The sequence below is a fragment of the Lepidochelys kempii genome, chromosome 3, assembly GCF_965140285.1.
Source record: "Lepidochelys kempii isolate rLepKem1 chromosome 3, rLepKem1.hap1, whole genome shotgun sequence".
Taxonomy (NCBI): Eukaryota; Metazoa; Chordata; order Testudines; family Cheloniidae; genus Lepidochelys; species Lepidochelys kempii.
Genome location: NC_136382.1, coordinates 127,593,613 through 127,619,927, shown reverse-complemented (window position 1 = coordinate 127,619,927; position 26,315 = coordinate 127,593,613). Strand labels below are relative to the sequence as shown.

The window sequence follows — 26,315 nt, the reverse complement described above, 5'->3', positions numbered from 1 at the left end:
AATTAGGAGAACTTGACATAATTAATGTCTAGGAATAGCCCAAAAGACAGTGGGCATCTCAAACCTTAGTCCATACCATAAATAAACATTAACTTTTGGGCTGGGATTTCAATACTTTGCTGTCATACTGATGACCGATACTCTGGCCAAAAGATGGAAGGGAGTGGGGGAAAGTGACTATTATTATTTGTATTAGATAGCACCTAGGAATCCCACTTATGGACTAGGACCCAATTGTGCTAGGCACTGTAGAAACACAGAACAAAAAGACAGTCCCTACCCCAAAGAGCTTGCAGTCTAAGGCTAGCCTATACAATTAATAATTTGAGTTTCTTGAAAAGTCTGTAATGTGGGGATTGTGGGGATTTGCAGGCACTGAATTTCAATTTGGCCTGATAATTAAAAAAAAATAAAAATAAAGCCATGTCTCAGACTAGGGGGAAAATTCGTTTTGAAATTCATTTTACCATGCCATGAAAAAGGTTAGAGGCGACAATGGATTCTAAAGGAAAACACCTTATTATGAATTCATAACTAATATTTCTATAAGATTCCTAAGAGTTTGCATAATCTCCCCATAGATATTTTTGTCATGTAGTTACTGTTTAAAACTCTTTAATTTCTTGTCATCACAAGATGACTTTCCCTGTAATTACAAACCTCATTTTATACTTATAGGACCAGATTATCCCACTCTTACTTGTGTTGAAGTCAATGGGGCTATTCATGGAGTAAGGTCCTACTCAAGCTGAATAAGGGTGGCAGAATCTGACCCCTAGTGAACCTAAGTGTCATACACTGTTATAACTGAGAATTAATAACTAGCTACCATTTTGCCTGGCATCTACGAGGTAAGCAAAATCAAGCAGAAGTGGAAACCTTTTTATTGATTTTGGTTAACTGGTACAGAAAGTCCCATTCCATGGGTGTCCAACTGGAAATGTGCCAACGTAGACTATTTGCATTGGAATAATGATCACAAAGTACAAGGGTCATATCACACCAAGTCATACAATTTTGACAGGTTTCAGAGTAGCAGCCGTGTTAGTCTGTATTCGCAAAAAGAAAAGGAGTATTTGTGACACCTTACAGACTAACCAATTTATTTGAGCATAAGCTTTCATGAGCTACAGCTGCTGTAGCTCACGAAAGCTTATGCTCAAATAAATTGGTTAGTCTCTAAGGTGCCACAAGTACTCCTTTTCTTTTTTCATAACATTTTGTTAGTGTTAATTAGCTAATATGTGTAAATCACTTAAAAATTACAAGAGAAATTCCTGCATTGTACAAATACATGGCTTTCAGTTGTTTTACACCAAGGATCAATTTGTCCCAACAAACATTATGTAAGTGCAAAGAAATTTTTATTCAGGAGCCAGAGAAACAAAGGAGTAAAAATCCTTCACATTGTTAATACAGCTGTGGGAGTCCAAGGGGAAAAACAAAGCAGTAATCAAAGTACAACAGCATTTCATGCTAAAGAAAAGAAAAAGCATGCTAAATTCAAGAGCCGCTGAAAAGCATAGTGTGTTTAAAAACTAGAGTAGTAATAAATAATTTTGAATTAGGAAGAACCTTACATTTCAGGCAGCAAATGAAAAGGTTTCAATGCTAAACTGAAGTTATACCAATTTACATCAGAGATTGGTTTCCTGGATTTTCGGATATGGTTGTCTGTAAGCTCACTCACCATTAATAAAAGGACAAACTTTTAATTTCAGAAATGATTACTTGAGCAAACTCAATCTTGTATTTAGCTTTTTATTTTTTAAGTTGGCTTCTACCACAGAAGTTGACATTATTGAATTAATGGTCTTTAACAGCTGTATAGTTTCCTGCCTTAGTACATCATATATTGCAACACATAGAAATAAAGTGCAACTTGTCTTTATTCCTCATTATAGAGCTCAGCATTTGCATCAGATGTGGTGATTGATTTAACTGCTGTTATTGATTTGAGACAATATGTACGAAGCTGGTTTCCTAAGAGGTACTTTGGCAGGCATTTTGAAGCTTCCCTGGGGAGAAAAACCCATTATCTACTGACAGGTTTCAGAGTAACAGCCGTGTTACTCTGTGTCCGTAAAAAGAAAAGGAGTACTTGTGGCACCTTAGAGACTAACAAATTTATTTGAGCATAAGCTTTCATGAGCTACAGCTCACTTCATCGGATGCATGCAGTGGAAAATACAGTGGGGAGATTTTATATACACAGAGAACATGAAACAATGGGTGTTACCATATACACTGTAATGAGAGTGATCAGGTAAGGTGAGCTATTACCAGCAGGAGAGGAAAAAAAAAACCTTTGGTAGTGATAATCAGGGTGGGCCATTTCCAGCAGTTGACAAGAACTTGTGAGGAACAGTGTGGGGGGGAAATAAACATGGGGAAATAGTTTTACTTTGTGTAATGACACATCCACTCCCAGTCTTTATTCAAGCCTAATGTAATGGTGACCAGTTTGCAAATTAATTCCAATTCAGCAGTCTCTTGTTGGAGTTTGTTTCTGAAGTTTTTTTGTTGAAGAATTGCCACTTTTAGGTCTGTGATTGAGTGACCAGAGAGATTGAAGTGTTCTCCGACTGGTTTTTGAATGTTATAATTCTTGGTGTCTGATTTGTGTCCATTTATTCTTTTGCGTAGAGACTGTCCGGTTTGGCCAATGTACATGGCAGATTTGGCATGAACAGCAGCAGAAAAATCTTGCAACCTCCACCATTAATGCAGTACAACCCACTTCATTTTGGAATAACCTTCCAAGGGAAGCAGTGGGGGCAAAAGACCTATCTGGCTTTAAGATTAAACTCGATAAGATTATGGACGAGATGGTATGATGGGATAACATGATTTTGGCAATTAATTGATCTTTAAATATTCATGGTAAATAGGCCCAATGGCCTGTGATGGGATGTCAGATGGGGTGGGATCTGACTTACTACAGAGAATTCTTTCCTGGGTATCTGGCTGGTGAATCTTGCCCATATGCTCAGGGTTCAGCTGATAGCCATATTTGGGGTCAGGAAGGAATTTTCCTCCAGAGCAGATTGGAAGAGGCCCTGGAGGTTTTTCGCCTTCCTCTGTAGCATGGGACGGGTCACTTGCTCGAGGATTCTCTGCTCCTTGAAGTCTTTAAACCATGATTTGAAGACTTCAATAGCTCAGACATAGGTGAGAGGTTTATCGCAGGAGTGGGTGGGTGAGATTCTGTGGCCTGCATTGTGCAGGAGGTCAGACTAGATGATCATAATGGTCCCTTCTGACCTTAATATCTATGAATCTCATCAATGTACCTTAATGTTGACCTGAAGACATTATCCATGTCCATTCAGTCCTTCTGGGACAGTTGACAAGGATTTCAGTTCTTTGGAGGTGGCGTGATTTTTTTATGTGGATACTTGGTGATGCCATTCGTGGGATTTACAGAGCTCCCAGAGACTTCCGTTTTTACCACTGTTAAACTCTGAAATTTCCTGTACTGACCATTGGAAGGGGCAGAATACTAAACTAGATAGACCTCTGTTTGTATCTAGTATGACAATTCCTGTGTTCCTATACAAGGGTGAGGAGAAAGCTACTTTTGCCTCCTCCCCTCTCCCATGGTGCAGATGCATAAACAGGAGCGTAACATCACCAGAAAATCTCACCCAGACAATGAGAATGTGACATTGAACAAGAGCCTAAATAGCAAGTTTATCGAAAATAAGTCTACCCACAATTTTGCACTTGTATTAACAGAGGATATTTGAAACTTGGCCCAGTGTATTCATAACCATATAATAAAAATTAATCATGCTTAGTATTCAGGCTGCATGTATCAAAGGGGAAACACATAACTGATTGTTGGATATTTTTCTGATTTATTACAACAGATAGAAAGCTCCTAACCAAAGTGATGTGTGACAAATTTTGTGGTTCATTCCATTGGGTTCTTTCCTGCTGGTTTCTCAGAACATGAATGTGATCTTTTGCAACTTCCCTTATGACACTGTAGAAGAAAGAAGTACAGCTCAAACCATACATAAACTCAGGTCTCAGCGCTCATTTGTTCCTCTACTATGCTTACTGTACTCCATAGCACATTATTTGCTATTTAAGTACTGTGTGTAGTTAATAAAATGATTTTAAAGCACCCCCACTGCCTCACCAAAAAGCTCATTGTATTTCACAAATTATTAATATGTAGTCAAAATAATAAACAATAATTAAAATATAGAACACCCTAAATACTAAAAGAACGACAAAGCTGTATTACAAAAATGGAGTATGTGGGGGTGTCTTATGCATGGATATTAAAAAAGGGGAGCAGTAGACCTGAAAACAGGAGCAAGTTACATATACCCTAGAGCAGGGGTTCTCAACCTCTTTCTTTCTGAACCCCCTTCCAACATGCTATAAAAACCCCACTGCCCGCCTCTGCCACAACAACTCTTTTTTCTCCAGATCCAGTAGATTAAAAGCCAGTGCTGGCATTAGGGGGTAGCAAGCCCTGAGGCTCCATGCCTCAGGGGACTCCGTGAAGCTAAGTTGCCTAGGCTTTGGCTTCAGCCCCGGGCCTCAGTGAGTGTAATGCCAGCCCTGCTCTCTAGTTTATTTTGATGGTCCCCCAGAAACCTGCTCACGGCCCCCCAGGAAGCCCCGGATCCCTGGTTGAGAATCACTGCCCTCGAGATCACAGCTACAATAAGGGCAGCTGACCTAAATGGTGGAACCCCAAAAAGTTGGGAGGTGAGTAATGGAGATAGCCTTGGGGCTCCAGAGGGAAACATGGGCAAATAGGTCATTTTGCATCATAGCCTGAGTCTGAAGAAGAGATTCTTAAGATTTGGATAGGAAGAGGTCATCAGTAACTTTTGTGAAGGTAGTTTCAAGAGGAGTGGATTTTGTTCTGTGTTTCGGTGCTCAACTCCCTGCACCTCTTTACACTTTATTTTCATGCTTTAGTTTATAACAGACACGTTGGATCCCTCTGTTGTTTGGTGCATGGATACAAGCAGATATATGCATATATATGCACAGGGCTGTCAAGCTGTGTCATCTTGAATGAGGGAGGTAAGATAGATATATGAATGCAATCTTCAAATGTCCCATCTAACCCACACTGCAAAATCCTTCTCAGGAGAGCTTTTGAAAAGAATGCCATCTTAGTGCACAAAGAAAGTGTCTCCAACAACACAAGTGAGCCTCAGCTGGTGGGTGCTAGTGGAAAGGTGGGGTGTGTGAACTTGGGGAATGGTGCATTAGGGTAATACAAACACATTGTGAAGCCTTAGCCTGGGCAGACTATACCTAATTCTGCGAGATACAGGAAGGTGCAGGCTGAGATTTGCCAAGGAAGAATCTGGACACCCAAACCCCCCTAAAAAGAAAAGGAGTACTTGTGGCACCTTAGAGACTAACACGTTTATTTGAGCATAAGCTTTTGTGAGCTACAGCTCACTTCATCGGATGCATTCAGTGAAAAATACAGTGGGGAAATTTATATACACAGAGAACATGAAACAATGGGTGTTAACCATACACACTGTAACAAGAGAGTGATCAGATAAGGTGAGCTATTACCATCAGGAGAGCTGGTGGGGGGAACCTTTTATAGTGATAATCAAGGTGGGCCATTTCTAGCAGTTGACAAGAAAGTCTGAGGAACAGTGGGGGGTGGGGAGACAAACATGGGGAAATAGTTTTACTTTGTGTAATGACCCATCCACTCCCAGTCTCTATTCAAGCCTAAGTTAATTGTATCCAGTTTGCAAATTAATTCCAATTCAGCAGTCTCTCGTTGGAGTCTGTTTTTGAAGTTTTTTTGTTGACGAATTGCCACTTTTAGGTCTGTAATCCAGTGACCAGAGAGACTGAAGTGTTCTCTGACTCCAAGCCCCACTGAATGTCAATGGGAGCTGCTGGGTGCCTAACTCCCTTTGAGGACCCCGGCCTCTTTCTAACACGTTGCTTAACGCTCCCAAGAGGTAGCCCCCGCCCCCACGGGACCCCACTGCTCCCAATGGTGCCTCGCGCGTCCGCGGCTCACCCGCCCTGGCTGCAAGGGCGGAAGGGCAGCGCAGGGGGCGGGGTTTAATGCCGGCTCTGCGCGGGGTTGTTGACGGAAGTGGCCTCTTGCGCTGAAGCGAGGCGGCTGCTGCCTGAGCGGGACCCTGGCTCTGCGTTCGCAAAGGGCCAGGTAAGGGCTGCGCGTGGCTGGGTTCGCGCCTCTCCGCTGTGGCGGGCGGGAGCTGAGGCTGGATGCCTGGTGCCTGGTGCCTGCTGTTCCTGGGAGCTGCGCAGCTCCCGCCAGTCTCACCCCGGCGCTCTCAAAATCAAAAGCTTTCTTGGTGTGGCTAGCCACGCTCAGCTGCTCGCCCGGGTGCCTGTCACAGCTGGCTGCAGTGTACTGAGCAAGCTGCCTGGTTTGTTGCCTGGGCTCTAATCCATTTGCCAGTGTTGCCCCTCTCTGACTTGGTAGCAAGTTGTAGCACGATGCAAAATGTCCCATCCCTTTCCTTTCTCCTGAGATTATGCAGCTTTCAACGTGCCCCGCCAAAATTTAACACACACAAAAATATGGCTAATGGGCCAACGACCAAAAAAAAAAAAAAAAAAAAAAATCTCCTAATTCTTAATCTAGCCAAAGAGTCCCCCCATTCAATCCTTCCCCTCAGAGGAACCCTTGAAGAACAGATGTGATCTCTGGTTATAAATTTTAGTTAGTTAATAAAACCTGCAAAGGGGGTCGGGGATTGTGTCTCTAAAGTGCCACAAGTCCTCCTTTTCTTTTTGCAAATACAGACTAACACGGCTGTTACTCTGAAACCTGTTCTCCTGAGTGTCATCATAGCAACTAGTACAGAGCAAGACAACACTCTCTGGATACTCTTGCAAATTAATTAAGTGTCCCTGAAGGTCAACAGATCCAGACTTGGTGTGTGTGTGAAGTGGGGGAGTCAATTCCAGAGCTAAGGACTAGGGCTCTCGATTAATTGCAGTTAACTCATAATATTAATTGAGATTAAAAAAATTAATCACAGTTTTAATCACGCTGTTAAACAGTGGAATACCAATTGAAATGTTTTAAATATTTTGGATGTTTTTCTATATTTTCATATATATTGTATTCTGTGTTGTAATTGAAATCAAAATGTGTATTTTTTATTACAAATATTTGCACTGTAAACATGATAAACAAAACAAATAGTATTTTTCAGTTCACCTCAAACAAGTACTGTAGTGCAATCTCTTTGTTGTGAAAGTGTAATTTACAAATGTAGATTTTTTTTTGTTACATAACTTCAGTCAAAAACAAAACAACGTAAAACTTCAGAGCCTAAAAGTCCATTCAGTCCTACTTCTTGTTCAGCCAATCACTAAGACAAACAAGTTTGTTTACATTTACAGGAGATAATGCTGCTCTTTTCTTATTTACAATGTCACCAGAAAGTGAGAACAGGCATTTGCATGGCACTTTTGTAGTTGTCATTGCAAGGGATTTACATGCCAGATATGCTAACCATTCTTATGCCCCTTCATACTTCGGCCACCGTTCCAGAGGACATGCTTCCATGCTGATGATGCTAGTTAAAAGAATTATGCGTTTATTAAATTTGTGACTGAACTTCTTGGGGTAGAATTGTATGTCCCCTGCTCTGTTTTACCCGCATTCTGCCATATATTTCCTATTATAGGAGTCTCGGATGATGACCCAGCATGTTGTTCATTTTAAGAACACTTTCACTGCAGATTTTACAAAATGCAAAGAAGGTACCAATGTGATATTTCTAAGATAGTTTCAGAACTTGAGCCAAGGTTTAAGAATCTGAAGTGCCTTCCAAAATTTGAGAGAGACGAGGTGTGGAGCAATGCTTTCAGAAGTCTTAAAAGAGCAACACTGTGATGCGGAAACTGCAGAACCCGAACCACCAAAAAAGAAAATCAACCTTCTCCTGGTGGCATCTGACTCAGATAATGAAAATGAACGTGCATTGGTCTGCTCTGCTTTGGATTGTTATCTAACAGAACCCGTCATCAGCATGGATACATGTCCCTGGGAATGGTAGTTGAAGCATGAAGGGATATATGAATCTTTAGCACATCTGGCATATAAATACCTTGCGATGCTGGCTCCAACAGTGCAATTAGAATATCTGTTCTCACTTTCAGGTGACATTGTAAACAAGAAGCAGGCAGCATTATCTCCTGCAAATGTTAACAAACTTGTTTGTCTGAGTGATTGGCTGAACAAGAAGTAGGACTGAGTGGACTTGCAGGCTCTAAAGTTTTATTTTTATTTTTAATGCAGTTTTTTTACATAATTCTAAATTTGTGCATTCAACTTTCATGATAAAGAGATTGCACTACAGTACTTGTATTAGGTGAACTGAAAAATACAATTTCTTTTGTTTTTTTTTTTACAGTGCAAATACTTATAATAAAAAAATATAAAGTGAGTACTGTATATTTTGTATTCTGTGTTTGTAATGGAAATCAATATATTTGAAAATGTAGAAAACATCCAAAAGTATTTAAATAATTGGTATTCTGTTATTGTTTAACACTGTGATAATCATTCAATTTTTTTAATCACGATTAATTACAATTTTTTTTAAATCACTTGACAGCCCTACTAAGGACCCTTACATTGAGACTATCTCACCCCAAGTTTCTACCTGTTTGAAACAGGAACTCATATGCAATTGTAGTGTGATGATTGAAATCACTGCAGAGAAAGTAATCTCTCTGAACTGGATCCTGCAGTCATACATGGGCTTAACTTTACACATGTGAGTTGCCCCACTGACTTCAGTAGGATAATTCACATGCATAAAGTTAGGTTTACCATGCGTAGTTTTGCAGGACTGGGGTGGCAGGTAACTAGGACTCCATAAAGTACTTCTGTAGGTCAAAACCTACACCTTATACTCCCCCCTGAGAACAAATCAGAGGGCAGGGCAAGGTTAGAGAGCCCCAGTGTAATATGCTGTCTACCAGAAGTGCTGCATAATTCTTTTCTTCCTCTCTTTTTGATGAAAAGTGTTATGTGTGGTAGTTTGAAGGAATATCTTTCAACAACTCCTTGGTAAATTAGACAGGGGAGTAGAAATCGAAATATATTTTATATCTCCCTTTTGTCACATTACATACACAGTCATACCTGTTTGTGTCTCCATAGTGCTGTGTACTTTGCAATTTCAGTGTTATTTAATAAGATATTTATACATTGTCCCCATGGTATGAACACCTCACAAATAACAGTGAATTAAACCTTGCAACACTCCTGGAGATGTGTAGTATTAATCCCTAGCTGAGGAAATGGAGGCACAGACCAACCCAAGGTCCCACTGGAAGTGTATGGTACAGATGGGAACAGAATGTAGATTGCCTCATTGACTGCCTTATGCCCTAACTATAAAACCACCCTTCCTCCATTTCACGCAGTCTGTATGGGGTGATAGTCTGTCTGCCTTTTCTGTGTTTTACTGTGGTACAGTTTGCTTCCAGGGGCCTAAATAAAACCTGCTCACTAGCAGCCGTCTAGCCCATTGTAATGATCTGTTGTATAATTTTTTTTTAGTTATTTAAGTATTATTCAGACTTGGAAAGGGTTGTTTGCTCTGCTGTTGTGGAGACTTAATGTTGCTGAAGCTAAAAAGCATTGTTATATCAGAATTTAATGTATGTTGATCAGGTTTTTGGATGAGGCCCCCTACTGCTTTGCATGGGAGGAAGTATGTGCTGTCTTGCTTGAGATAGCACCTGAAGCTTAGGTTTCAGAGTAGCAGCTGTGTTAGTCTGTATCTGCAAAAAGAAAAGGAGGACTTGTGGCACCTTAGAGACTAACAAATTTATTTGAGCATGAGCTTTCGTGAGCTACAGCTCACTTCATCGAATGCATGCAGTGGAAAATACAGTGGGGAGATTTATATACACAGAGAACATGAAACAATGGGTGTTATCATACACACTGTAAAGAGAGTGATCACTTAAGATGAGCTAATACTACCAGCAGGAGAGGGGGGGGGGGGAAGAAAACCTTTTGTAGTGATAATCAAGGTGGGCCATTTCCAGCAGTTGATAAGAACGTCTGAGGAACGCGGGGGGGGGGGGCATGAAATAAACATGGGGAAATAGTTTTACTTTGTGTAATGACCCATCCACTCCCAGTCTCTATTCAAGCCTAAGTTAATTGTATCCAGTTTGCAAATTAAGTCCAATTCAGCAGTCTCTCTTTGGAGTCTGTTTTTGAAGTCTTTTTGTTGTTTTAATGCGACTTTTAGGTCTGTAATCGAGTGACCAGAGAGATTGAAGTGTTCTCCGAGTGGTTTATGAATGTTATAATTCTTGACATCTGATTTGTGTCCATTTATTCTTTCAAAAACAGACTCCAACGAGAGACTGCTGAATTGGAATTAATTTGCAAACTGGATACAATTAACTTAGGCTTGAATAGCGACTGGGAGTGGATGGGTCATTACACAAAGTACAACTATTTCCCCATGTTTATTTCATGCCTGCCCCCCCCCCCCCCCACTGTTCCTCAGACGTTCTTGTCAACTGCTGGAAATGGCCCACCTTGATTATCACTACAAAAGGTTTTCTTCCCTCCCCCCCACCCCGCTCTCCTGCTGGTATTAGCTCATCTTAAGTGATCATTCTCCTTACAGTGTGTATAACGCCCATTGTTTCATGTTCTCTGTGTATATAAATCTCCCCACTGTATTTTCCACTGAATGCATCCGATAAAGTGAGCTGTAGCTCACGAAAGCTTATGCTCAAATAAATTTGTTAGTCTCTAGGGTGCCACAGGTACTCCTTTTCTTTTCACCTGAAGCTCAGTGTCCATTTTTGCACATTCATATGTAAGGCTGACTGCCATAGTTTTCCCCTTTGGCCATCATTGCAGGAGTTCATTTCCATGTATAGTATGTTGTGAGAAGTTATAACACACACACCAGTTAATTAAATAATTTAAGCAGTTATCGCTACTCGGTTTCTCAGCATTCTTTGGATCTGTGTTCCTTAACTGAAGTACAAACTGGAGAATTATTATAAATTTGAGTTTTATAAGCCAACCTCTCTTTTAAAGCAAATAAGAAATCACAGCAAACTAAATGTGGTTAAATGATAGTGTTTACAACATCAAAATTGAACTCAACATGGAACGTTATGCTTTTCATGAGATAATAAAGCAGATCAATTAATTCACAGTTTTAACGTAATCTTGTTTCAAAGGCAGACTTCCCTAGTTTTACACTAGTCTGGGCAGGTGATTTTTGGTATCAATGTGAAACTATGGTTCTTTAAGCTTGATTTGAGATAACTCCATTGGCAGATAAATATAGATCCTTAAGGGACTATTGATGTCATTTCAGCTAAACAATTCTAAGTGGAACTTAAAAAAAATTTAGAGAAGCTTCTTAATTACCAAATAATTGTTTTATCCAGGTGACACTCATAGACAAGCTTTACTACAAACAGACACACAAGATTATCAAATTATTAAATATTAAATATCAAATATAATATGCAGGTAATTATCTGGAAGCTTTTGTAATTTCTCTGGAATTTCACCAACACGGAAAGCTCTTGCCTTAGTTTAAACAACAGCTGAAATAGTGGTAAAATCTTCAGCTTGCAAGCCAATTCAAAGCTTTTTCCTCTTAAGAAGCTGTCAATTCTCTTGATCACAAAATCTGTATGACTTTTAGACTGAGCTCTCAGAAACACTCTGGGTTTTGCACAGCTAATTTTTGCTTTAGGGAAGCATAGTTTCCTGTTCTAAATAGTATGAAGCTTAGTTAGTGTAATGAGTTTCTCCAGCATCAATGCTTTCTATTGAGTTAGTGATTCAGTATAACTAAACTAAACATGTTCGTGAAATACAAGTGCACGTTATACATTTTAGTCATTCAGAGGGTTTTAACTCAGGTTTATGCTTTCTGAGAAGCACGTAGTCTAGCCATAACCAAGTCATCGTTGGGTAAACAACACATTGTGTTTTTATAAAAGTAATTTTGCTGGTTTTCAGTTAGAACTGCGGTGAAGCTCAGTTCTCTAGCTCAGCTTCTCAGTTGTCTTTCTCTGGACTGATAAAGTTAATTCAGGTGATTCACTGTAGGGATTATGACAGCTATGGTCTTATTCTTTTTCCAGCTTCACAGTGGTCTTCCTAGGATAGGACTTTAAAAGACAAGAGTTAATAGAATGCTCAGGATAGACAGGATTTTAGCTAATACAAAGCAAGGGGGCACTCTAGCTAGCCAGTGACAGTCCAGCTTACAGTCTCTCTCAGCCAGGTGTTTTGGCTTTTGGGAAGCAGACCAGCAGATTGAACACAACAGCATCTCCACTCCCCCCCCCCCCCTTCTGCTGGGCAATGGTGCCTGGTTCTCTTTTTGGCAAAGACTTGAAATTTCCACCCAGGATATGAGTTATGTCCTTTCTGCTCATCCAGGGAGAGAAAGAGGCGTCATCTTTATGGCTTCTTGCAACTTTGTCTAGAAAACTGCAGTTTCGTTGTTCAAACCATCTTGCACTTTACCGATATGTGTAATAGGAATTTGATAATAGGGAGGTTCATGGAAGTAATTAGGTCATTATGTTTTGCCCCCAATTTCTTTTTGTAATGGTTCTGACACTTCTCATCTCCAGCGAGGCTCATTTCTCTTGAATCACCTTTTTTTGCTCTCACTGGGTTGATCTGCAGTTGACACAAGCAGTTTCCCCAAAACAGAACAGATTTTGCTGATCAGGAATTTGGTTGTGTGGGAAGATGCTGTAACCACTGGAGTTGCAGATTGGCCTCTGTCAGGTGACATGATATTAGATCAGTGAAACAAAGCTTAAGTCAGATGACTGTAACTAGGAAATGAAATTTGAGTCTCTCACCAGCACAACGTGTTACAGTGCTGATGGGGAAATGGTGGGCAAACGACATCAAAATTATCTTATTTTTTCAATTCAAAATTTTGATTGAAAACTTGTAGAAAAGTTGAAATCTGGAAAAAAAAAATTGATTAGCAGTAGGATCACACTCTTTTCCAAGAAATCATGAAATATCTCTCTGTTCTCTAGCTCCAAACTTTCAGGACCAGATTTTCAAACTACTTTTCCATTTTGGCAAGCACACTTTTCCACTTGCAATTAATTGTTCCCACAACTTTGTACCTGTAATTCATTCAAATTTTTTCCTGGCAATGCATTGTGGATGCAAAAGAGAAAGTCTGCTTTAAAAATCAGGCCCTCCCTATGCCTTTGATCTTATTTGAATTGTGTGTGGAACTCTTTAAGTTCTAGTTATCTTGGGTGTTACTTTTTACAATCTCACTTTCAGATAGATGTGAGTTCTAACTGGATGGTATCCCCTTAATAAGCACTCAAGGTAAAACTCCACCCTGTGCAAAGGGCCAGCACAAACATTATAAACCACTTCAATACCACTTAAATCTTATTGTGAGGGCTGAACTGTAACTATTATTAAGTAGAACATAGGCCTTCTGCATAGGTGGGAATTTCACCCATAGAAAATAAATGAAACTTTAGTCCCAATGAGTTTTCATGAAGGTTCAGCTTGGATGGGCCAAATAGAATATTAGTGTTAAATTTGAGTTTCCTAAATTAATCACTTTGTGCATTTGAACTCAACAGTAATGTAAGTTTATGCAACATAAAGCTTATTTACATATAAATACTATGGTTCAGCTCTCAATATATCTCAGGGGCCAGCTTTCCAATGGTATAATGTGCTGTGCAAGTAAGAGATAAGCCAGTGGTTTCAGCCCGGATTCGAGTGGAAATATGAAATTTCATACTTTAAACAAAAAAATCATGTACAACTTTCAAAAGATACTGTATATTCATGTGTTAAAATAAGTTCTGTTTTAAATTTCACATAGCATTGATAATTTCTGTTGTTTCTGTAGTGTCTGCAAGTTGGTTAAGTTTTTATTTCTGACTAAACATCTGACTGGTAATTTTTACAGGTTTCTTTTTCTCTTTATAGATATATGGTAAATAAAATGAAGCCGGCTACAGCACATTATTTGATTCTGGGTTCTTTTTGTCTGGCTTTTTATTCTGGGTGTACTTCCTATAAATTCCTGGAAAGGTAAGTTATCAGTTGGAAAAGTTTCTAATATCTTACCAAGTTTGTTTGTTTAAGCAGAACTTAAACTTCTGGAATATGATTGGGCTTTTATCAATGTGAAATTTTTGTTTCATCTTGTGCTATTTTTGATGCACTATATTTTTGTCTCCGTCTGCATAATGATACTGTATGAGTGAAGCTGCTTTTTTATGCCTAAGAAAAATTGAGGTTTACATTTATTAATATGGCAGAAAGAAGAAGGGAGGAAACTTGTTGCACTTAAAAACATTACAGTTTTGCTTCATAATTAATTTCAATCTAGTATTTGTTTTAGGCAGTGCCTATAAATAATAAATGGAAAACCTGCTCAATTTTGTGTTAATTTAGCTAATGAAACTGACAAGTTTTTAAGCATGGCCACTGTGACAAAGTGAAGTGTGTAATGAAAATGTTTGTTAGGCCTGAGAGAGACCCATTTTTTTGCTGTGTTAGAGGTGGTGGTAGATGTCATCATTTCAGTTAGTAAAGGTCCAAGGTGCTTTTGACTCACTAGCTAAGCGTATATTTACATTTTAAAATGCTACAGCAATGCAGGTACACCATTGTAGCACTTCAGTGAAGACACTACCTACACTGACGGGAGAGATTCTCCCATCAGCCTAGGTAATCCACCTCCCCGAGAGATGGTAGCTGGTTCCACGGAAGAATTCTTCCGTTGACCTAGTCCTGGCTACACCAGGAAATAGGTCAGTAAAGCTACATTTCTCAATTGTGAATTTTTCACACCCTTGAGATACTTAGCTTACCAATATCCATTCCTAGTGCAGGCCAGGCCTAAAAGATGCATAGTTCCAAGTGGCAGGTGATGGCTCAGTTTTTCTGCAATTTTTGTAGAATTATCTGTTATGTGAATAGGTCACATTCAGAGAGGGAAAGTATTGTGTTATCAAGCCTAAATCCATTGTATGGTTTCTGATATTCTGGGGGAGAGATTCAAATTTGTGACATTTTCTCTGAGAAGTAGGTTGATAGTTCTCCAGAATGGGAACCGTGTAGGTTCCAAGTGAGTTCCGTTACCTACAGGGTTAGGCGGCCGGGGGCGGGGGAGGGTTGTTTTAAGCACCTGAGCCCCTTTGTGGATCTAGCCCTAAGTTAATAAAGTTTTTGAGTGTGTGTGTGTGTGTGTGTATGTGTATAGGGGGTAATGTTTAGTTTTGGAATAATTAGTATAGTAGTGGAACGTTTTCAATTTTAAGTCCAGAAAAAGAGAGTTTTGGTGAGTGTGTTCTTCTAAAACAATCACTGTGATCACACAGGAGTTGTGAAAATGACATGACTGTAAGGGCAATGCACTTACACAACAGATTCACATTGAGGAATAACGCCAGGGCTTAAGGCAGTGAAGCAAATCTCCGAGGTTAACAACTTTAGGACTCACATAGCACAAGGACATCTTTCAACTGTTGCAAAATATTAGAAGATCCAACAATAACTGTGTAATATAGGGCCAGTTAGTGATCTCAGTAGGAAAATGTTGATGGTTATTATTGTGGCTACGCCTGATTTGTTCCATAGCAGTTGAGTATAATGAATTAAAAACCACACATAAATCTATCTGTTTAGTTGGCTACATTTTCTCTCTTAATAGTGCAAAACCACGGATGGACAGATTCAGAATTTGGGGTAACTTCATGACAAAACCATAAATATATTTTTCTGCTTCTCCTTGCTTGGGGAAAATTTACTTTCTCAAATAATTGCTCTATTTCCTTTTTCTCTTTCACATTTGTTCTAACAAAGAGCATATGACAAATTGGCTGTTCACAAGAGGTTAACAGCCATTTACTCTGTCCGTTCTGCAGGTCATTCTGTTGGCTTGAGCAAATGGAGGTTTTGTAAGGTTTTAATATATACTTTATTTAACAACTACTGTTATACATGACATCCCTTTTTCTGCATTATTTTCGCCCCCTGTTTCTCAAAGCATCTGCAGCTATCCAGTCTCCGTACTCCACTCTTTTCCTATCCCACTCCCACCCCAAATTGTTAACCTAGGAGTTTTGCTTTCACTGCCTCAAGCCCTGGCTTTACTCCTCAATGTGAATCTGTTGTGTAAGTGCATTGCTCTTACAGTCAGTCATTTTCACAACTCCTGCGTGATCATAGTGATTGTTTTAGAAGAACAGTTACAGTTTCAAGAATGCTGTCCACATCCTTTTCAAATAACACAGCCATGAAGAAAAATTAAGAGATTCCTGGCACCCTCTAAATGTGTTTTTATTGCCATAAGAAAAAGTCCAAGTGCTCTTCTAAATCTAATAAAATTATTCTCATTCTCTGTGTATTAAATAGAAAATCTATAGGGAGATGAGCTGCCATCAGTGGAATTTGTTTAGCAATAAGTAATATATTAATAACAATCAAAACCCACTATTTCTTTGTGCACTGCCTATTACAGCAAGTCCCTACTTCTTGTTTGGGATCGTTAGGTACAGCTGCAATAGAAAGAATAAATAATGGTTGATTAAAATCAATGTGTGTTACACTACTTAGCAATGTGTCATTAGTTGGAGGAGTTTTGCTTTTTGAAATGCATGAGGAAAATAAATGTCTCATCTCTTCTTCTCCAGTGAGCACCATCCTCGCACTTGGAAAAAGCTATTCCTTGTTCATCACTGGCCCGTGACCGTATGCAAGGTGAGCTTTGTTTTGTTTTTGTTTTTTTAAAATATATCATGCTGTATATAGCTGAAAATAAGATGAACCTAGTATTATAGCAAAATCCCTGAAATATTTAAACCTACTTACATTTTGGTAGGTTTCAGAGTAGCAGCCGTGTTAGTCTGTATCCGCAAAAAGAACAGGAGGACATGTGGCACCTTAGAGACTAACACATTTATTTGAGCATAAGCTTTCGTGAGCTACAGCTCACTTCATCGGATGCATTCAGTGGAAAAAACTGCATGCACCCGATGAAGTGAGCTGTAGCTCACGAAAGCTTATGCTCAAATAAATGTGTTAGTCTCTAAGGTGCCACAAGTACTCCTTTTCTTTTTACATTTTGGTACTCTCACTTCTCTGAGTATTGGTTAATATCTGTTTGTCACATCTGTCAGTGGCTCGAGAGCAACAGTAAAGAACAAGTGGCTGGTGCCATATCTATAACAGTCTCTAACCCTAAGAGGTAGCAAATAAGCCTGAATAGTAAAACATACAATGAGCAATGTCTCCTTACAATCTTAGGCTCATACGGCTATGTGACCCTAGCTCAGTTTAGTGGGCAGTTACTCACATGAGTGGTTTCACTGAAGTCAATGAACTATTCATAAGAATACCTGTCTACCAGTTTGATTAAGCTTCACAATATTGGCTCTATTGTTTTAGTGCTGCCATTAAATATGGATTAAACTGAAAAATTCAATATCTATCACTGATGTGTCCTAGCAGGAATCCTAGAGCAGAGTTTCCAGTTATGTTTGTAAAGTACTTAGCAAATAAATGTACTTCCCTTCAGTTCCAATGACATTAAATTCTGATAAGTGGTGTGGTTTTTTTTAGCGAGGTAGAACACACAACAGAGATCTGCTTTTTTGTTGTTGACTTCAAATTTAAGTGTACATTTTTGGGGGTTCTTAATCAGATTGGCTGAGGCAGGGCCATATCATCCTGTGATTAATAAAGAGAAGCCTCAGCTAGGGCAAGTGTTGCTGCTACACATCTGGAACTGCAATTCTGAGAGAGACACGTTTAAACCTCTAACTGTAGCATTCAGGGGCACGCTCTCTTGTTTAAGGGCAGCTTTTTAGGCTTGTCAATCCTGTTTCAGGAATCAAATTAGGGAGAAAAGCAGCAACAGTAAAGCATATACAGTGTTAAACTCTTCTGAAGGAAGCAGGATTTGTGCTCTACATTATTCTAAATTGGGAGGCAATGATAGTGGAGAACTTAACACCCAATTTTTCAAACATGATAGCTGATTTCGGGTGTGCAATTTGAGGTGTATTAGGTCTGATTTTCAGTGCTATTGGGTGCACACAGTTCACAGTTACTTCAGTTGGACTTCTGCTGGTGTGCACTTCTGAAAATCTGGTGACAAGTCAAGCATGCAAACAGGCAACCCAAAATCAAGGGCCTTGCAAATCTGTGGTTAAATGAATGAGACATGCAGACTGTCAAAGTAAAATATTGTACTACTATGCATCCAGCCTGGCTGCTGCTTTTAATTCTAGAACTCTGATGTTGGCTGAAATGTTATATAATTTTGTGAGCTAAAATGGAGAAGCTGCAAGCAGGATAACTGAAGACTTGGCAAGCTACCAAAAAGGCAGGCTCTCTTAACAGTAATCCTTACAGTGTCTCATGTGGGGAGAGGAATCAAGATGGATACAAATGTATCTAATGGACTAGAGTAACTCTGAAAGAATATAATCGTTAGGTGACATTTTGCACCGTTTTACAGCCTTGAGTGCTTACAGAAATCTTAACTTCAGTTCCACCTCCTATGCTTTCAAAACTTACAGATTCCTGTTAATATCATATAATATATGGAAGCAGGGTTCCAGAATGCAGCTGTAGTTGGTTTAAAAAAATATAGTCTTTTAAGCTGCAAAACAATCTGTTTCTTAAGTGTCTTTCAAATGATTTCCATATTTCAGGAGGAAAATATCACTAGCATTGTGCCTTCTTTTTTCAAAATGATTAATAAACTACTCTAATGACTTTAAAAAAAATGGATACAGGAGATTACAACACAGATTCCATCATTCATGTTTGTAAAGTGCTTTGATGATAAAATAAAATATGCAAATGCTTATTATTATTAGGTTATATTTCGTGACGGGGTGGAGTGGGTGGGTGTGTCTGTCAGTCAGTCAGCCGCTTTGCTTATATGCAAAGCTGTCTCCAGGAGGTTAAACTCTTGCTTGGTGTGCAGATGATGTTCGTCTTTATTCCTACCGGCTATGGTTGTTTGTGTGTACGGAAAAGATATTCAGAAAACTGTAACTCTTTCTTTAGTAAATTTAAAATGAAATCTGCTTCATGATCACTTTGAAATCCCTTGAGTAGAGTGTTCATGCTAGAAATAGAGAGCATACACACCTTAGATGTTTATACATTTTAAGCTATTACTTTATTGTGTATGGTAACTTTTGAGTAAGTCTTTTCTCTGACTTGGTTAGATTGGACATTGTATGTTTAGGTTTTCTGTTAATAGAGTAAGGCCAGAAGGAACCATTAGGGTCATCTAGTCTTACCTCCTGCATAACACAGGCTTTAGAATTTCATCTAGTGATTCCTACAGTGGAGAAAATTGTTCTTCCTGCTCCATAAGTGAACATTATTGAGCCCAGTAACTTGTGGGTGAACTGAGGCCATTTCTTTTAGAAAGGCATCCAATCTCAATTTAATGACTCTGAGTGATGATGAATTTACCGCTTCCCTTAATAAATTGTTCCAATGGTTTATCAACCTCCCATAAAAGTAGTACGTTGTGCAGTGAATTTTTTTCTAATGTCAACTTCCTATTACTTAGCCTTTGAGTCACTTGTGACACTTGACGACTGCTATTTCTAATGCAGAGGTAATGTTATAAACTACTTAAAAGCCGTGCAAAGCCATGCTAGAGAACTCTTTAAAGGAGGGGTGTGCTGTTACACTTGACTCGTCATCATGGCTTCAGTGGTGGTGAGCTACTTTATGATTCTGTAGGAGTTAGAGACCTTTGGGGAGGGTAAGACTTGGACTGTTCAATCCTAAGGGATTGTGAACCCTGTTAGATGGGAACGGGAACAGTTGAATAGGAAAAGTTGTGTCCGTCCCACCCTCCCCGCTGGAGAACATGGGTTAAGGAACTGGCGGAGGGAAGCTTTAATGACTGTGCCTGTCTTTCTTGGAGTTGATTAGGGTCTGTTTTAAGTGCTGCCTGTTCTGAAGATACTTATTCTCGCACACAGTAGCAGTAGCTGCCTTGCCGTCCATTGGGAATATGGAGGCCTGTGGAGAGGGGGAATCTGTTGTAAAAGTTTGGTCATTCAGTCTCTGTCTCGGTGAGCAAGGGGAGAACAGGAAGGAAGATAAAGGCCAGATTCTCAGCTCTGCCTAAATCTGTTTTGCATCACACATAGCAACTGAACAAATGAGAGAGCCACCTAGGAGAAAGGAAACAGGGAGGACTGTTCAACAGAATACATTGGTGACACAGTGGTGCTGCAAGACCACGAACACCAACTCCAGGGCAGACCACTAAAAACCAGGGCACAAACCCCTAATTGGCTGTGAGTTTTAAACATAAATTTTACCAACTAACTGCACCAAGTGCAAACTCCTCAGATACTTTTACAGCCTTAACATGGAGTCATGGACAGTCCCCTTGGGTACTCCATCTGTCTTGCCACCCAGGTGAGTCTATCTCTGTGATAGATGGTCCCTTACACTGAGAATCACAGGAATAATCAGGTTACTCCTAATCCCAATGGACCAGTCACTTACCCCAGGTCAATTGTGCTTTAGATCTCACACCAGAGACAACACTTGTAAACTAATATGAAGTCCTATTAAATAGGCAAAGGAAACTAGAGAGTTATTTACGAGGATAAAGCAAGCAAATATAGGCTCTGTCTACATTGCAATTATACACTCATGGCTGGTTCATGCCAGCTGACTCAGGCTCGTGGGGCTGTTTAATTGTGGTGCAGATGTTTGGGCTTGGGCTGGAGCCCGGGCTCTGGGACCCTCCCACCACAATTAATTAATTAATTAACACCACAGTTAAACAGTGCTGACTCAGGCTAAGTGGCTGTTTAATTGTGGTGTTAATTAATTAATTGTGGTAGGTTTTTAATTGCAGTGTAGACCTATCCAGACACACAAATGAGTTAGTCCTAGGTTTCAAAAGGTAATATAGACGTCTATAATCAGCAAGCTCTGTTTGTCCTTCAGGGCTAACCCGGGCTAAGCATCTGGGGAATCTCTTGCCTAGACCTAGAAACACCTTGCCCCGCGGAGTCCAAGCAGCATAGAGATCCTTAATTCTTTTAGTTTGGGGGTTTTATCCCCCTCCTGTCATGTACTCTCAGCTGGTGGGAGGAGTCCACTTGCATGACTGATCTTCATGAGGAGGAGAGCAGAACAACAAGGAGTATCTTTAGTCCTGTTGACTGTTGTTGACTCTTTCTCACTCCAGATGGAGGGAGTTTCCAGTTGTAAGATCCAACCCTAGCTCACCTGGTATCAATAGGTCTCCTCTTTCAGGAGGGATGTAACAATTTCTGTAGAAGAGCATCTCTTTGCATTAATTAATGTCCCTCTCCTGTATGCAGTCACAGAGGCTCACAATACAACTGCTCATAGTATTACATTACAGTTTGGAACACAGATATTACAAATAAGATTAATGCATGCAGCAACTCCCAAGCATTCAATAATTTAAACACTTTTGCTTGTCATTCGAACAATTTCACTTTCTTCTATGTATTTGTGTCCCAATTATTCTATCAATTTTAACCCCCAAGTAAGCCAGACAGATTCCAGCTATTTATTTATCAGTGTTAACTTGAGACACGGGGACCTTAGCATGAGCTGGCGCCTGGCCTGCCAGCATCACACATTTCATTTAAGAATGAAACCAGTTTTCAATAATACTGATGTGACCAAAGACGTTCCTAGCTACAGGGTTTTAGTTGTGACTGAATATTAAAGGTTACAAGGGAAAAGAGACACATCAAATAAAATAGAGTTCAGCAATCAAAGAGATTATGGTGAACCACTGCTGTTTTGATCTGTCATTAGACCAAAAAGTCCTTGCTTATGGACACCAAATAAAGTTGTTCCTTTGTTCCTCTGTTAGTCATGTGCAAACGTTGCTGTTTCTAAAAATGAGTTGGCTTGATGGCCTGCAATTTTGTCAGTTATGCCTTTCATATTTCCAAAATTATTTAACTGTACAGTTGCCTTTACAATATTTTCCTTCTCCGAACTGGATAGTCTCATGTTTGTACTAGTATTACCCAAGAGACGTGTCCCACTATAGATACATTTTACCCCGAGCACTAACATATTGTATTCTTCTGAAGGAGCTTGTTCTAAAACCAGGTTACCTCAGAGCAATTGTGTTATAGTTCTACACATTTGTGAGTATTTCCAGCAAATGTTTGCTTGCAAGTGGCCTGTGCTACATATTCATGAGAGTCTGGTACGCATTCTGAAGCAAGACAGCTCTTTTCCCATACGGTCCCCATAAACAATCCGTTTATATTGTAAATACAGAAACCAGCCTCTAGTTTCCATTTTCACGGTTGCTTTGGTGTTTATCCTGGATGAACTTATTTTTGTAGGATCTATATAAATGAAGTAGATTTTCATTTAAACTAGATCTATTTATTGTAGGTACTTATATGGCCTCCAATACCATGGTCTCTGAGCACCTCACAGTCTTTAATATATGTATCCTCACAACACCTTATTAAGTAGGGCAGTGCTATTATCCTCATTTTACAGACAGAGAGCTGATCCATAGACATAACTTGCCTGGGATCACATAGGAAGTATGTGGCAGAACTGGGAATGAACCCAGGTCTCCCAAGGATAGGGCTCTAACCAACACACCATTCTTCCTTTCATTATAAGAAGTGATAAATGGGCCCTCTGGTGGCTTGCATCTGCATTCTGTTTTTTCTAATACAATTTGAAAGATGGCTTATCATACCAAATTGGACTGTGCTATACAGTCTGATTGCCAAATGGTTGTCAAAATGTTCAAAACCATATTACTCCTCTTCTTCCACACCAGCTACAATATCTCAAAGAACCACAAATCTGAAGAAGAACAGGAGTACTTGTGGCACCTTAGAGACTAACAAATTTGTTAGTCTCTAAGATGCCAGAAGTACTCCTGTTCTTTTTGCGGATACAGACTAACACGGCTGCTACTCTGAAATTTGGAGGGTAATATAGAGAAAGTGAAATCTGTAAAAGGTACTGTGCCAGCCGGTTCCGTGTGGTGGGCCTGATTCTCTGGTACCTTGCACCTTGTCCATTTACGCCCGTGCAAAGTTTGGTCTAAAATGCTACCAGATCAGAATTCATCACTTGCTTGCACTCAGTTTGCATAGGTTTCAAATGATTACATAAAGTGCAAGCCAATTGAATTTCAAGCTTGGCGAGTTTAATCTATGTTCATACCAGTCTAAGAAGGACTTCAATTTGAAGGACTGTCAGCCTTTGATGTTTGACTTTCTAGGAATTTCAAAGCAAGGTCTTGATCCAGCTTGCACTGAAGTTAATGGAAGTTTTGCCATTTACTTTGATGGGAGCTGGAGCAGGCCCCAAGTGATTAGCAAACTTAGTGGTCCGAGCTATTTAGGTGTAAGACAGTGTTCCAGGGAAGATGTAACTTACTGGATAGTTGTTAATTGACTGTATTTCTGGTTTAGCTATCTGAAGTGTTTTGATTTCACAAAGCCTGCCTCCTTTGAGGAGCGATGTTGTTTGTCTAATTTCCCTTCTGGAATAAAACAGACACTGGGTTTAATTGCAGTCTAGTGACTAGACTATGTAGGTGGCAAGATCAGAGAGAAAGGAAACTGACACACATGGAAAGCAAATGTGAAAAATTAAGCATGCTGTTTTATGCATGGCATAGGACTGTAGAAGCCTAGACAATTAGTGAGGTTACAGGTCTTATTCTGTCCTTTTGCAGTGTCAGAGCTACTGCTCTGACAAAGTGAATCACACTAATTAGGGCAGAAAGGAACATGCAGAGATTAAAAGAGAAGCTAGTAGGGAGTTTTTGTTTTTTAATAAATATTTACATTAAACTATTTGGTGGTCACCAGGCATACTGGGGAAAGTACAAAAAAAAAAAAAAAACACCGAGTCTGACAGTCTGAGCATCAAGTTTAGTGACTGATCAGAAGCATATAACCTACACTAAAAACAACATTTTATGCACAGTGCTCTGCTCTCCCTGTGTAATCAAGGGCTTTGCTTCCTTTCAGGCGGGGAACCCCAACCCTTATAGAATAGTAATAATCCGTGCTCAAGCAAGTAGTTAAACTGAAATCAGTGGGATTAGCGTTTGCAAGACTGGGCCCCCATATTATATTTACTGAGCTCCTTGGAAGTTCCTGTATGTACTGTTCTGCCCTTTCTTTAGTAGTTAATGATTTGCATAGGTAATTATTTGGGCTGTGAATGCTGGTGTGGTTCTCTCCCTTAATCATTGTATGTCTACTTGGATTTTGCAGCCAATAGAGTGCTGCATACTGCAGCAATCTGGATTGTCTCATTTTCTTTATACCAGCAGTAGAATTGCTCATGCACATGTACAAACCGTTGCTGGCGTCAGGGCCGGAGAACATTTTTGTTCCCCCAAGAGTGGCTTAGCTGGCTAACCAGTGGAGTGGGGGAAAAAATGGCACAGCGGAGTGGTGCTCCCCGGGAAGTTGGCGCCCAGGGCAACTGCCCTACTGGCCTGCCCCTAAAACTGGCCCTGGTTGATTTCACTAACACACGATTGATGGCTTCTCACAGTGTTTAAAATCTCTTTGTTTTGGGAACTCTGAACTCAGTGAAAAGGTTTGTTGATCTCTTAAATAGGAAACTGCTGGGAACTGCAGGCCAGATCCTCATTAGATCTAAATAAGACTTAGTCCATCTAAGTGAATGCAGCTATGCCGATTTACACTAACTGAGAATCTGCCCTTGATCTTTCATATATTTGTGCTGCTCATTCAGCATGTTTGTGGTAAGTCCCTTAGCATGCTCTAATGCTTTTAAACCCAAAATGGATTAGGTGATCTCTGACTAAGCAATGTATTTAATAAATGTTATGGACTTTTGCTTTCTTTAGATGAGTGAGAATGACTGCAAAGATCCCCCCCAGTACTGGACAATTCATGGACTATGGTAAGAACTTAAAAAAAATCCTTTTAATTTCAAATTGGAAAAGAATGCCATGTTGGTCTAAATTCAGTGCTGGCGTAAGCAGGTACAGCCTCATTGACTTCAAGTGTAAGGGCCTGATTCTCCTCCTATTTACACCAGTGTAAATCAGAAATAACTTCATTAGAGACAATGCTGTAAAATGAGTGTGAGGGAGAGAAGAATCAGACTCTTAAACTTGGGGTCAGTGGATCTGTAACCACTTAAAGCAGCATTGAATCTGGTCTATATCCTTATTAAAAAGGACACAGTTGTGCTTCTCTGCTATGGAATTGTAAATCTGAAAGAGCCATGGGACAAAATTCTGGCTCCATAGAATCCTATGGCAAAACTCCTATTGACTTCAGAGGAGCAGAGTTTCACCCATGGTGTGTGTGATTTGAGCACAGGACTGGAAGCCAGTGTGGGCTCTAATCCCATCTCTGGCATTGACTCCTGCAGTGGCTTTGGGTAAATAACTCAATGATTTTTTTTTTAATCTGTAGAATGGGGATGATAGTATTTAGGCATTACAGGGATTAGTTATTTGATTCTAGACAGGAGTTTGAGGAAGAAAATGTTCATATTATGTTTCATAAGGATTAATACACAGACTTTCAGCAACCGTAAACAGCTCCAAACTGTGGTCTGTAATCCAACTAAAAACATCACCAGCCTTGATACAGAATGTAACTTCTCTAAAATTTGTCTTATCAGTTTTATTTCTGCTTTCACTGAAAATTTACCCAGTAGTATGCATATTAAAATGCCTAATTTATAGTGTGTTTCTCCTTGAGTTGCTTGGTCTTATAGTTTTATGTAGGCATTTTCAGTAGCATAGCTCACAGATGTTTAAGAGCATGACATATGACTTCTAATTTTGATAATAAAGTTACATCAATTTAAGATATGTTTTCCCCTTTTCCATTCCACCTATGGAAGGGAAATTATGAGAAACTTCTGAAGTGTGTTTCTAATCTGAAAAATGACTTTGTAAACATGGGATTGAGGGTTACACGTTTGTTGTGTCCAAACAATTCCCTTATTAAATGTGCTCGTTTACAAGTACAAATGCTGTTTTCTATCAGCCCTACAAATTCACTTGGGTTCTGAAGGCCCAATTGTCTACTCGTGTAAATCAGCTAAAGTCAATGGATTTACATGAGTGTAAAACCAGTGCAAGTTGAGAATCAGGCACTGAGAGTCAAGATCGGTTTTTTCCTTCTCCAATAATAAAAATCCCACAGGTCCAGTTAAGCCCTCTGTATTCCCATTCCATTGTCTTCAAATTATGCTCTTGTTGGTGCCTCAGCAACCAGTT

General features: G+C 39.6%; 1 protein-coding gene across 4 annotated transcripts in view; it reads left to right on the top strand.

The window, feature by feature from the left end:
• The first annotated feature begins 6,069 nt into the window (after positions 1 to 6,069).
• RNASET2 (ribonuclease T2) overlaps positions 6,070 to 26,315 on the top strand; it is a 76,833-nt gene continuing 56,587 nt past the window's right edge. For 3 of the 4 annotated variants that reach the window (XM_073337911.2, XM_073337909.1, XM_073337912.2), the window contains exons 1-4: positions 6,070 to 6,178; positions 13,991 to 14,095; positions 16,705 to 16,771; positions 24,924 to 24,979. In XM_073337911.2, the coding sequence (XP_073194012.1) occupies positions 13,995 to 14,095; positions 16,705 to 16,771; positions 24,924 to 24,979 (224 nt within the window). In that variant the 5' untranslated portion in view covers positions 6,070 to 6,178; positions 13,991 to 13,994. Of the gene's footprint in view, positions 6,179 to 13,970; positions 14,096 to 16,704; positions 16,772 to 24,923; positions 24,980 to 26,315 lie in introns of all 4 variants that reach the window. The other variant, XM_073337910.1, reaches the window with a different exon arrangement.